Below are 14,704 nucleotides of genomic sequence, written 5' to 3'. Positions count from 1 at the left end.
TTCTAAGCTGGGATCCCCATTAAGATATTTATAAATTGCTATCATGTCCCCCCTCAGATGTCTCTTCTCCAGGGAGAATAAATCGAGCGATTGTAGACGCTCTTCATAGTCAAGGTCCTCCAATCCCCTAATTAGTTTAGTTGCCCTTCTCTGGACTCTCTCCAGCTCCAACACATCCCTCCTGAGGACTGGCGACCAGAACTGGACAGAATACTCCAGATGCGGTCGGACCAGAGTTTTATAAAGTGGAAGGATTATAGTCTTATCTCTGGAATACATCCCTTTCTTTATGCATGCTAATATTCTGCTGGCTTTGGCAGCTGCCGCTTGACATTGCATGCTGTTGCCTAATCTATCATCAACCAAGACTCCCAGATCCTTCTCCATTTTTGATTCCCCCAAGGGTTCCCCTCCTAACGTGTATTGTGTTTTTATGTTTTTAGTCCCCAAGTGCAAAACCTTACACTTCTCCACGTTAAACCTCATTTGCCATGTCGTTGCCCACTCTGTAATTTTGTCCAGGTCATTCTGTAGGATATCTGCTTCATGCTGTGCAGTTATTGCCCTGGCCAATTTTGTGTCATCTGCAAAAACTGATAACGCACTACTGATCCCGTCCTCAATGCTGTTTATGAATAAATTGAACAAGGTTGGTCCCAGGACTGAGCCCTGGGGCACCCCGCTTACAACCTCAGACCAGTCTGAGTATGCGCTGTTTATTACCACCCTTTGGACACGCCCTTTAAGCCAATTCCGTATCCAAGAGCAAACTCTGCTGTCGATACCTGCAGACCTTATTTTATAAATTAAGCGCTTGTGGGGAACTGTATCAAACGCCTTAGCGAAATCCAAGTACACCACATCCACTGGTCTCCCCCTATCTAGCTCACAGCTTACCTCCTCGTAGAATGCTAAGAGATTGGTTTGACAAGAACGCCCATTTGTAAACCCGTGCTGATTACTGCTGATGATGTTGTTGTCTTTAGCAAACTCTACGATATAGTCCCTTATCATCCCCTCCAGAAGTTTACATACTATTGATGTCAAACTGACAGGCCTATAATTTCCCGGGATATGCCTCTGGCCCTTTTTGAATATCGGAATCACGTTAGCTTTCTTCCAATCCCCTGGTACATCTCCTGTTCTAATACTGTCAGCAAAGATCAGGAACAGTGGTCTGGATATAACCTTACTGAGTTCCTTGAGTACTCTCGGATGTACGCCATCCGGGCCTGGTGATTTGTTTGTGTTAAGTTTATCCAGCCTTTCCCTGATTTCACCCTCTGTTAGCCATAGTGGCAAATCCTGTGTATTACTACTAACCATACAGTCATGGTCAGTGTACCCCTCCTTTTCCTGTGTAAAGACTGACGAGAAAAAAGCATTCAGCACGGTTGCTTTTTCAGTGTCCTCTGTAACCATCCCCCCATCATCGCTAATTATGTGTGCAATATGCTCTGCCCTAGTTTTTTTGCTGTTGATATATTTAAAGAATTTCTTTGGGTTTTTTTTACTATCCTCCGCTATTTGTCTCTCAAAGTTGATTTTAGCCATTTTGATTTCGTGTTTACTTTTCTTATTTGCCTCCTTGTATTGCTCGAAAGCCAATACAGTACCCTCTGATTTATATTTCTTGAAGGCCAATTTTTTTCCCCTAATAAGTTTTTTAACGCTACGGTTTAGCCAGCCAGGTTTGGCTTTGTCTCTTCTAAATTTATTTCCCATAGGAATGCACTGCAAGATGCCTTTGCTTAATATGTTCCTAAAGCATTCCCATTTTTCCTCTGTGGTCAGGGAACCCAGGGTTTGGTCCCAGTTTACCCTTTCCATCAATGAGTACAATTTTGGAAAGTTTGCCCTTCTGAAGTTTAGGGTTCTTATGTTCCCCACTTGCCTTGTTATATTGTTATTTATACTAAATGTGATCATCCTGTGATCGCTAGAGCCCAGGTTGTCCTGAACTACTACCTCTGAGATTATGTCTGGGTCATTAGTGATCAATAGATCCAGGACTGCATTTTCTCTAGTCGGAGAATCCACCAACTGTGACATGTAATTATCCAGTAAGGTTTCTGTGAATCGGCGGGCCTTCTGTGAGTGTGCAGTCCCCTCATCCCAGTCAATGTCAGGATAATTGAAGTCCCCCAATATGATGACTGATCCCAATTTTGCCACTTTACTCATTAGTGCTAAGGATTCCAGCTCTACCTCCTCCCCTTGGTTAGGTGGCCTATAGCAAACCCCCACAATTACTTTCCCCTTTTCTCCTTCCCTATGGAGTTCAACCCACACAGATTCTAACTCCATACTCATCCCTTCCGTAATGTCACTCCTTTCTATCACCTTTATATTGTTCTTGACATAGAGACATACCCCTCCCCCTCTTTTTCCTACCCTGTCCTTCCGGTACACCGAATACCCTTGGATATTGGCCAGCCAGTCATGTGAGGGGTCGAACCAAGTCTCTGTTATTCCCACAAGGTCTATGTCCTCCTCATGTACTAATATTTCCAACTCATCCATTTTATTAGCTAGGCTCCTGGCATTAGCATATACCCCTCTTAGTTTTACGGAAGCAATTGGTGGTTATGTTTATTCCTGTTTGGTCTGAGGTTTTCCCGCACAGACCTACCGATTGGCGTTGTGGGCCTACTGTCGCTGCTGACCCTACAACTGGCTTCAGTCCTCTGCTCCCTCCTGACTGATTCTACTTCTGAGCCCTCCCCCCCGTCTCCTAGTTTAAAAGCCCCTCCAACTTGGTGGCCATCTTTCTCCCCAAAAGAGCTGTACCGTCCCCATTAAGGTGCAGCCCATCCTTACTAAAGAGCCGGTAGCCGACTGAGAAGTCAGCCCAGTTCTCCAGGAACCCAAACCCCTCCTTCCTACACCAATTCCTCAGCCACTTGTTAAGTTCCCTAATCTCCTTCTGCTTCTCCTGTGTGGCTCGAGGTACAGGCAGTATTTCAGAGAAAACCACCTTGGAGGTCCTTTTCCTCAATCTATTACCTAAGTCCCTGAAATCGTTTGACTGATGTATACTGTTAGCTTGTGTGGGGCCTAACCTTAGAGAGAGAGAGAGAGAGGAGTCTGTTGACCAGCTTAGGAAGTTATCTACAGTGTTGAAGGGTTGACTTAAAGGTTTTTGGATTCTGGGACCTTAACCCTCCCTCCTTGTGATGAGAAATAAAACTTCTAAAAAAAACAGAAAGTGACTAGCACTCAGTGTTCATTCAGTCCCAAATTTTAACCATAGAATCAGTCCTGGGATGAAATGCTGGCCCTCTCAGTCTCCAGGGGTACTCCACCTGGCTTCTGGGGGTTAGGGGGATGCTACAATTGTAATGTAAAAATGTATTGGAGAAGCCATCGGCTTTTTTAAATTCAAAGCTCTTGTCTTTTTGGGGTTTGTTGCTTGTAGCTTAGAATACATGAAAATATGTTAAAGTCGCTTTTCCTAAGAGTTTCCCTAATATGAACATTTTCATAGAGTTTTGTCAACTCCCCAGCCTGCTGACTGGACAGTTAAGGAGCAGAAGAAATCTGAAAAGGTCTGAATAGGTTTCCTATGCAGTTCAGTGTAGCTAGGGATACTGTACAGAATGTCAGGGATGGGTTATGGGTGGGAAATATGTTTCCAAATTATTTGGGTTAAGGAGGACAAATTAAAGGCAGTTTTATAGTATTCAGGTGTTTTAGGGTGAGGGGTTTCTAGGTAGTCTGGAGAAGAGAGGACTGACTTACAGAGCTCTCAGGATTGTAAAGTATTCATTTAGGACCAGGAATTCAGAGACTCTGAGAGACTTTGGGTGGGAAAGAGCATCCAAACCCCAATTTCAGGAACTTTGATCCTGAAGGGGTTAAACCATCTGCTGGAGAGGTCTAAAGAGGAACTAGAATCAGGTGTCTGTGAAGTGGAGTGTGTAGCAGGGCACAGTAAGGAGTTAGAGTGGTGGACTACTTATGGCACTTTTCCACTGCAAGTACCGGCTCGGCTCTACTCGGCCCTGCTTGGCCCGGTTTGCTTTTCCACTGCTGGTACCGCATGGTACGGTGTTGGAACGGTTCAGTACGGTACGGTATGGTTTGCTTTTCCACTAAAGTAGTACTAAAGTTAAGTGGGTGGGATTCTCTGACCAATCAGTGGCTAGTAGTGACTGCATGCAAAGGATTGTGGGATATGGTACCGGGTATGGTACCTCTTGGAACCACAATCGAGGTGGTACTGTTTTTGAGAGCCGTACCGTTCGGTTCCATGCAGTGGAAAAGCGCCGCCGTACCGTACCGTACCGAACCGTTCCTACACCATACCATGCGGTACCAGCAGTGGAAAAGCACAAAAGCGAGCCGAAACGTTCGGTTCCATTCAGTGGAAAAGTGCCATTAGTGGCTGGAAACCACTTCTTTTGGACCATTAAAGCAGGTGGGAATGTAACCTTGTTAAGAGACAAGCTTTGCGGGTGGTGAGCCAAACATTTGCATTTTTTGTACCAGGAGTGTTGACTGTTTTGTTTTGTGCTGCAATCAAGCTGTTTTGTTTTCTTTTTGAGTAATAAAAGACTGCTTTGCTTTTACCAATGTGACTGGCTGATGAAACCGGGTTCTCCAATACTACAATATATACTGTTTACTCAAATGTATAATAATAGCCCAATCTGTGCGTCTCAGTTCGTTATATCATACATTCAGCAGCGCTTCAGCACACACAATGTATGTGTGCAAGTATATTAGTCAGTTCCTGCAGTGCTTCAGAGCCTGCAATTGCAAACTAGTCCCAACTCCACAGGATGTGCAGTCACAGCCAGCAAAAAGATTTCTCCTCTGATGTTCAGCACCAGTGATTGTACACACAGTATCACTAATCCTTCACCACACCGACTGTGCACCCCTATGAAGTGGCCACTCACCGAATTGCCCTTGAAATATCGCCTTTATGCATAAGCTGCATGAGCCCTTGCTTCTAGTCGGTCTGTCGTCTCTTAGGCACGTCCAGATCCTATCCGTCCACCAGGGGTCACTATCAGGCTGTATATCTCCTCAGTGCAATTTGTAAGCAAACGACATGAAGCAAGAGAGTAGTGTAATACTGTTTCGACTTTATTAATTAAATAAAACTTCCCTCCCCTTCAGCGTATATGCTTACATTTCAATCACCCTTTGCACGCATATCATAAACACAGAGGCTTTGAAAGGTACCGCCGCTCGCCGACCGCGAGCTAGTCCCTGCTGTGGATTACAGCGCTCCTGCGGCTAACAGGCGAGATCCAGAACAACAGCGGTATCCTCCCTTCGTCTCCTCAGCAGCAGCGTACGTGCATCCTGACCGGTTTCGTCTGGTAGACTTCAACAGAGGCGATATTTCAACTGACTAATATACTTGCACACATACATTGTGTGTGCTGAAGCGCCGCTGAATGTATGATATAACGAACTGAGACGCACAGATTGGGCTATTATTATACATTTGATTTTGCAAGTTTTACGTTTACAGTGGCAGCTAGTACATTAAAAGGATGCACAGAGTGACATGTTTTACATGATTTTATCTACATGATTTTATTTACTATTTATTCATGATTTGAGTAGATATATTTATTTCTTTATACCTTACACTGATTTATATATATATTTTAGCGCCGGGCGGGTGGTTGACGTTTTTTAGCATCAGTTACCTTTTACAATATACTGTTCACTGTATATATACAGTATATGATATAAAAAATATATATATATATATATAAGTTTTCAGCAAAGAGGCCTCCCATGTGTAAGTAGTGTGTTTAAAGTTGCTTTTCTGGGACACCACTAGAGGCGGAAAGAAAAAATAGAAAGACTGCTTATTTTTCCACGTCCTACCTTCTGCGTCCTCTAGTGGTGGCCACGTGTAGCTGATATTAAATGAATATACTAATGCAAATTTAAAGTATATGTGAGGTGAGAAATAAAAAAACATAAGCAGTATATCTCTGCAATACACACACATTTCCCATGCAAGTACAGAAAAATGCCTGTTGATCTTCCAATAATTCACTCAACTTCTAAATCCTTTTGAGATCTGACAACACACATCCTTTTTGTGGACTGAGTGGTGTTAGCCCTGCCCAGTGTCTTTTCCTAAACTACTCAAACACTTTCACTCTTAGATCTCCACAGCATATAGGCTACTTGGCCTGTTTCCTTGGCCAAATACTTGAACCAGTGGTTGACCAAAGAAACCTAATGCAACAGATGAAAGACATATCATGCTTACCTTCCTTCGACTTTGGAAGATGTCCAGCAGTGCCATCAGCACCAAACTAGTGGAAACCAGTGGGACCCAGGTACACCCAACTACTCCTCGGAAATGTTTTGCCAGAAGTGGTCTTCAAGGAAGAATTGCGGCCAAACAGCCGTACCTTCACCGTGGAAACAAGGCTAGGCAACTCAACTATGCATGCAAACAGGAACTGGGGTGCAGAAAATTGGCAGCAGGGGCTCTGGACTAATGAGTCCAAATTTGAAATATTTGTCTGTAGGAGGCAGTTTGTCCGCCAAAGGGCTGTAGAGTGGTACAATAATGAGTGTCTGCAGGTGAAAGTGAAGCATGGTGGAGGCTCCTTGCAAGTTTTGGGCTGCATTTCTGCAAAGGGTGTCCTCAATGCTGAGATACAAGCAGATACTTATCCATCATGCCATACCATCAGGGAGGAGTGTGAGTGGACCCAAATTTATTCTACAGCAGGACAACCCCCAACAAAGGGGTTGATTTACTAAATCTGGAGCACTCAAAATCTAGTGCAGCTGTGCATGGTGGCCAATCAGCTTCTAACTTCAGCTTGATTAATTAAGCTTTGGCAAAGCTTATTGGTTTCTTTGCAGAGTTGCACCAGATTTTACACTCTTCAGTTGTAGTAAATAATTCCCAAAGAGTCTTGGAAGTGATGGTTTGCCCCCCACATTGCCCAGATCTCAACATAATGGAGTCTGTCTGGGATTACAAGAAGAGACAGATGGATTTGAGGCAGCCGACATCCACAGAAGATCTGTAGTTAGTTCTCTAACAACCTACCTGCTGAGTTATTTCAAAACTGCATGCAAGTACATAGAAGAATTGATGCTGTTTTGAAGGCAAAGGGTGGTCAGTCACACCGAATATTGATTTGATTTGTATTTCTTTTCTGTTCTTTGATGGTTCTGAGGTTGAATTATATCCTACAGTAGTAGCACGACAGAGAAAATAGGTGGACAGTTGCTATTTGGCCGCACGATCGCACAATACTAAAACTGTCACTTTTGTCCCAAAACAGGCCCACATTTTAGGGGCCAGTCACACCAGCAGGTGCATGCTCCCTGTAATAGGCACCCACTGGTGTGTGATGTGTAGGGGGTCTTACACAATGACCTTTATTTAGGATGCAGAGGTAAGTAAAAATGCTGCTAAAAGTGCACTTTAGGTTCATGTCTTGCTGTGTAAGGGATTACAAGAAGTTAATTCACAGAAAAAATGGCAGTACCTAAGCTAGCTGCATTAAGAAAAAATTAAATCTGTTTTTTTAGTCATCTGTGTCTCATGGGGGAGATTTCCCTTCACTTCTTCTGGTGATACCACAGGAAATGAGCATTTGTTCTGGTGATACCACAGGAAGTGATAGTTTGTTCTGGTGATACCACAGGAAGTGATAGTTTGTTCTGGTGATACCGCAGGAAGTGATAGTTTGTTCTGGTGATACCGCAGGAAGTGATAGTTTGTTCTGGTGATACCGCAGGAAGTGATAGTTTGTTCTGGTGATAACACAGGAAGTGATAGTTTGTTCTGGTGATACCACAGGAAGTGAGAGTTTGTTCTGGTGATACCACAGGAAGTGATAGTTTGTTCTGGTGATAACACAGGAAGTGATAGTTTGTTCTGGTGATACCACAGGAAGTGAGAGTTTGTTCTGGTGATACCACAGGAAGTGATAGTTTGTTCTGGTGATACCGCAGGAAGTGATAGTTTGTTCTGGTGATACCGCAGGAAGTGATAGTTTGTTCTGGTGATACCGCAGGAAGTGATAGTTTGTTCTGGTGATAACACAGGAAGTGATAGTTTGTTCTGGTGATACCACAGGAAGTGAGAGTTTGTTCTGGCGATACCACAGGAAGTGAGCGTTTATTTTGGTGATACCACAGGAAATGAGAGTTTGTTCTGGTGATACCACAGGAAGTGAGAGTTTGTTCTGGTGATACCACAGCAAGTGAGAGTTTGTTCTGGCGATAGTGCTCATCTGTGCCTCATCCATGCCACATCAGTGCTCATCCATGCAACATCTATGCCACATCCATGCCACATCAGTGCTCATGCATGCCATATCCATGCCTTGTCAGTGTTCATCTGTGCCACATCCATGCCCCATCAGTGCTCATCTGTGCCACATTCATGCCACCTCAGTGCTCATCCGTGCCACCTCAGTGCTCATCCGTGCCACATCAGTGCTCAGCCATGCCACATCAATGCCACTAAGGTGCTTATCAGTGCCCTACAGTGCCTCACAAAAGTGTAATAGGTTGTCAGGAAATTATATGTGTAATTTATGTTCCCAGAACACCTGGAGGTGCTACTTGAATGTTGGACCTCTGTATGTGGCCAGGCTGTGTAAAAGTCTCACACATGTGGTATCGCCATACTCAGGAGGAGTAGCAGAATGTATTTTGGGGTGTAGTTGCAAGTATGCCTATAAAGTGTGTGAGAAATAACTTGGTAATATGACCATTTTGTGAAAAAAAAAATAATTTTGCAAAGAATTGTGGGAAAAAATTACAACTTTAACCACTTCAGCCCCGGAAGATTTTACCCCCTTCCTAACCAGGCCCTATTTTGCGATTTTGCACTGCGTTACTTTAACGGACAATTGCGTGGTCGTGCGACGCTGTACCCAAACGAAATGTACGTCCTTTTTTCCCACAAATAAGGCTTTCTTTTGGTGGTATTTGATCACCTGTGCGATTTTTCTTTTTTGCGCTATAAACAAAAAAAGAGTGACAATTTTGGAAAAAAAAAAACAATACTTTTCACATTCTGCTATATGACATTCCCAAAAAAAAAATCTAAATTTTTTAACATTTTAGGCCAATTGGTTTTCTGCTACATATTTTTGGTAAAAAAAAAATCACAATAAGTGTATTTTGATTGGTTTGTGCAAACATTATCGCGTCTACTAACTACGGGAAAAATTTATGTCATTTTTATTGTTTTTTTGTTTTTTTTACTAGTAATGGCGGCAATCTGCGTTTTTTAGCGGGACTGCGACGTTGCGGCGGACAGACGGGACCCCTGACTGACCTTTTTGACACTTTTGGGGGTACCAGTGACATTACTACAGTAATCAGTGCTAAAAATATGCACTGTTACTGTAATAATGACACTGGCAGGGAAGGGGTTAACCTTGTGGGTGATCAAGGGGTTAAATGTAAGCCTAGGGGAGTGTTTCTAACTGTAAGAGGGGGGGGGGTGGGCTTGAGAAATGATCACAGAGACATGTGATCCTATATAGAAGGATCACAGGGGCTCTATGATCATCCCAGGGAGAAGGACAGACGGCTGTGTTTACAACAGCCGACCTTCCTTCTCTCTCAGGGGGGAGCGATCGAGGGTGTCAGGCGGCAATCGGAGCCGCCTGACACACGTGCTGGCTTTCCCCACTGACGAGCGGGGTTGGAAGCGCACCGCCCCCTATACTCCCAGAGCGAGCGCCGTACATGTACGTCGGTTTGCCCAGGAGCGGGTATATCTGCAGCGGGCGGTCATCTAGTGGTTATAAAACTCACCATGCCTCTTACTAAATACCTTGGAATGTCTACTTTCCAAAAAGGGGTCATTTGGGGGGTATTTGTACTTTCCTAGCTTGTTAGTGTCTCAAGAAATGAGATAGGCCTTCAGTACATCATGGATGATCAATTTTCAATGATTGGCACCATAGCTTGTAGGCTCTAACCTTCACAAAGACCAAATAATATATACTTATCTGGGTTATTTTTACCAAAGATATGTAGGAGTATAACTTTTGGCCAAAATTTATGAAGAAAAATTACTAAATCTGCAAAATGTTATAACTGAACGAAGAAAAATTCATTTTTTTTACAAAATGTTCGGTCTTTTTTCATTTATAGCGCAAAAAATAAAAAAAAACCCAATGATGAATAAATACCACCAAAAGAAAGCTCAATTTGTGTGGAGAATAAGCCCCGGTTCACACTACTGCGTGTGCGGGGTTCGCATGTCATGTCGGAGCGCACTGCTCCGACATGACATGCGATCAGCTGTGCGGTGCAAGTTTTTTTTTTTTTTTTTAAAGGTATTTTACGGTGCGAGTTTAGCCATACAGTTTGTATGGCTAAATTCGCATCGCACCCGCAGCAAACACGCACAGGAGGCATTTTTGCTGCCGCATCAGGATCGGATCGCACAGCGGTTCACACTTGTGCGATCCGATCCTGTGCGAACTGCACGATCGCACTGCGATATGCGATCAAACTGGGGGTGTCGTTAAGATTACATTGACACCCCCAGCGGATCGCATATGGCAGTGTGAACTGCCGGGGGTGTGTGTGCGATGCGGAAACAGGCTGCGAATTCGCAGCCTTCCCGCATCGCATCAGTGTGAACCGGCACTAAAAGAACAAAAATGTCGTATGGGTACAGTGTTGCATGACTGAGTAATTGTCATTAAAAATGGGAGAGCACTGAAAGCTGAAAATTGGTCTGGTTAGAAAGGGGGTATAAGTGCCCTGTGGGTAAGTGGTTAACCAAACGCAGGGGGAGTGGTTAACCAAACGCAGGGGGAGTGGTTAACCAAACGCAGGGGGAGTGGTTAACCAAACGCAGGGGGAGTGGCTAACCAAACACGGTCGGGGGGTGCAGCCTTTCCAGTTAAAACAGACATCAAATGCCTCCTCACTGTCTGTCAAATGTCTCTGAAAAGCAATTTGAGCACAGATCGCTTATCAGATGTGTGGCAATTTACCAGTACATCATTCTAAACCTAGCCTTACTTGTATGACAGATAACTTTTCAGAGTCTCTATTTTTTGTAGCAGATATAACAGAGTGTCATTCAGGACACTAATCATCGCATCTTCAGGCTTCCCATCCAGGATGGAGATCAGATTCAGGGCATCATCGGAATCCATGTTACTGACCACTGGGACTGCAAACACTGAGCGTTGGAGGCCAGTGAATGTTGGCATAGCAACCACACCTAGCCACAACAACCAATCAGTATGCCCCACCGTTATGCTGAGGGAGCAGCTTTGTTATGTTCCAGTAGGATGAATGTTGGGCCTCCTTCACACTGGGACTCCTGCATCTAGTATTTCCATACAAAAATGAGGGTACCCGAGAATCAGAAACAGCTTTTAGGCTAGGTTTCCACTTGTGCGATGACAAACATCGCATGCGATTTGCCCCGCATTGCTGTGAAGATCACATGCAATGTCTGTGCGATGCGATTTCAGCTATACAAATCACATTCGCACCAAAATGGCGCAGGACCTTTTTTTGGTCTGCACTGAAATTGCATCGCATGGGTGTTCACACCTATGCGATCCAATTCCTGCACCAGTTCACAGTTCGCACGACAATCTGCAAACCGATCCGTGGGTGTCATTAACTTTACATTGACAGTCCCAGCGGTTGGCAGATCTCAATGTGAATCAGTGTGGGATTCAGGTGCAATGCAGGAACCCGGCACCGAATCGCAGGGTTTTCCGAATCGCACCAGTGTGAACTAGGACTTATACTTTCCAAATCACTTTTAGATGGTCCTACTTTAACCACCTTACCCCCCAGGCCAATTCTGACATTTCTCTTATACTACAAAAAATCTGCACTTTTGTTTTTTTTCGCTAGAAAATGACTTAGAACCCCAAAACATTATATATTTTTGAAAGCAGAGGCCCTGGAGAATAAAATGGTGCTTGTTGAAAGTTTTTATGTTGCATGACATTTGCACAGCCATTTTTAAAACACACATTTTCAGGAAAAAACAGACTTTATTGAATTTGAGTGCACATTAATACAATATGATCTATCAAAAATTAGCTCATAACTATAGGTATTTAGAAGTTGGAGGTACCACATCCCATATCATTCAAAACAAATATCAGAACAAAGTGGGGCATATATCGGGACTTTAGAGGTACCGTCTGAGACCAATATTAGTAGTGTCACACTGCTACAAGAATTGTATTAAAAACATTTCTTTAACCTCCCTGGCGGTATGATTATGTCAGGAATTACATACCAAAAGCGGTACAATTCTTTTCATGGAAATTTGGCGTTATGTATTATAGGCCTACAATTCTTAGTAATTACTGACTTAAACCTGACCAAAACAAGAGTCTAGTAGACATCCCAGATGTGATAAATTTGAAACACAAACACGTGAATTATAATCAAATCAATAATATTATTTTATTATTTAATATATAATATATATAATAAAATTATATTATTGATTAGATTATAATTCATGCATTATATATTATATATATATATATAGATATATGTGTGTGTGCATATATATATATATATATATATGCATATATATATATATATATATATATATATATATATATATATATGCATATATATATATATATATATAATATAAAATGTGTTTTGTGTTTTGTGCAACGTTTTTTTTTTAATTTCCCTCCCTAGTTCCGCTCCCATGCAGCATTGCTGCTGCAGGGAACGGAACTAGGAAGTGATCAGAGCGACGGAGACCGACGGAGGAGCGGCGGGGATCTCGGCTGGCGGTCACAGCAATGAGAGATCATCGCTGGATCGCCAGGATAAGGTAAGAGAACACCGCTGCGCTCTCTGCAATCCACCCCGAGCGTGACTCGGGGTTACCGCTCCTGATATGAAAAACCAACCCCGAGTCACGCTCGGGATTACCGCTAAGGAGGTTAATATACAAAAATTGTTACAACAGAATACATAAAGAGAAAATCTACATAAATCAATATAAGAAATCAACATATGCATATCCTCATATCTCAAAGATGGCATCACCAGGAAGTACTGTTGGGCCAGAAAATCCGGTGCCAATCTGGTATTTCCTTAGGTGAACCCCAACCCACTACCCTACATGTTTCGCGGTGCGAGACGCTTCTTCAGGGGTACAGGGGTACAGGAGGGTGTTCAAGAGGATGGCTGCAGAACAATTAAACAAAAATTAATTACAAACCACATATATTCAAAATAGTAATACATCATATTAGGTCTAATTACGTATGTGGAGCCTGGGTGAAAATCACTCTGACCCCTATGCGTATTACAAAATAAATAACATCTAGATAAATGTATAGAAAAAACACAAACTTAATATAGACATAGAGACCAGAAGAGAGCATGGATAATCCCACCTGATAGGCTGTTGATCTGCAGATAGCGCAGGAGAACGTACCAGGGACAAACCAAGTCCCCCAGGCGGACATGGACAGCCTGTAGACATCCCAAAAGGCACATATGAGATCCAAATGATCTAAAGACAATAATAAATAAAGAAAATAGATATATATAATCGAATAATACCATAATAGGTCTGTAGCCCCCCTAGACTAGGAAGATAAAAATCATCAAAAAGTTCCATAGCCAAGGGGATTATGCTTCGGGGATATATATATATATATATATATATATGTATATATATATATATATATATATATATATCACCATTTAACAAATTTAGCAGAGGATAAGAATCCCAGTAGTAATGATTATTCAAGGATACCTACCAATATTATAGCTTTAAAATCTTATATGTCAGATGGTGGAGTGAGTCAGTACAGCTTAGCGGTGGAATGCCAAATACTTGAATAAGATCAAGAGAGTCCAATGAGCTAGACAAGTTCCTAAGAAGTGTCTAAGGGAAGGAAGGGGGAATATCACTGAATGATTCCCTTATATAGCAAACAAGATATAAGCTGTAACATATATGGGGAAACAGAGAATATAGATATCCAATATAGATAAATAGATATACATTAGTGACTGGCTAAGGTAGAGCCAGGAACAAAGGGAGAGAGAGATCCCTGAATAAAAAAAGATAGATCAGCTAGTACTTCCCAATCAATGTGCGGAACAAAGGGAGGAAAAGAGCAATCCAACCATCCTTGACAAGCTGTACATGGAGCCTCTGATGTCGCCAGCAACCACCATCTGCGGCTATTCGGTGCTCGGCATGGGGTTTTTGTAGGCCATCAACACCGGTGTCATCCGAGGTGACGACGCCTCGTGATGACACACCGGTGTCTGATATGCAGACTGCGCATGCGCCCATGTAAGCGCATCACATAGCTGCTACAATGCCTCTCCTCATGGTTGCGTAGCAACCAGGAAGACGCTCGCAGACATAAATTTTTTTAAAAATGGGCACTGATAGGTGGCACTGATAGGCAGCACTGATGAGCACTGATAGGCGGCACTGATGGGCACTGAGAGGTGGCAGTGATGGGCGGCACTGATGGGCACTGATGGGTGGCACTGATAAGCACTGATGGGCGGCACTGATGGGCAGCACCATCAGTGCCCACAATCAGTGCCCATAGTGCTGCCAGTCAGTGCCCATCAGTGCCTAGATGAGCAGGCACTGATGGACACTGACTGGCAGGACTATGGGCACTGATTGTGGGCACTGATGGAGGGCAGTAATTGACACTTTATTTACATTTTCTGTAATCAGGGC

General features: G+C 43.1%; 1 protein-coding gene across 1 annotated transcript in view; it reads right to left on the bottom strand.

Annotated features, from left to right (window-relative positions):
- Positions 1-11,141, bottom strand: part of LOC309552800 (UPF0575 protein C19orf67 homolog) — a gene marked incomplete at its 5' end in the record, with an annotated part of 34,797 nt that extends 23,656 nt beyond the window's left edge. The window contains one exon of the mRNA XM_082253714.1: positions 11,005-11,141. Coding sequence (XP_082109840.1) covers positions 11,005-11,141 — 137 coding nt within the window. The remainder of the gene's footprint in view (positions 1-11,004) is intronic.
- Positions 11,142-14,704: the final 3,563 nt, after the last annotated feature.

This window comes from Pelophylax lessonae (genome assembly GCF_965119305.1).
Source record: "Pelophylax lessonae genome assembly, chromosome: 4".
Classification (NCBI taxonomy): Eukaryota; Metazoa; Chordata; class Amphibia; order Anura; family Ranidae; genus Pelophylax; species Pelophylax lessonae.
The sequence above is the reverse complement of the archived record's forward strand: the minus strand, read 5'-3'. Positions and strand labels throughout refer to the sequence as shown.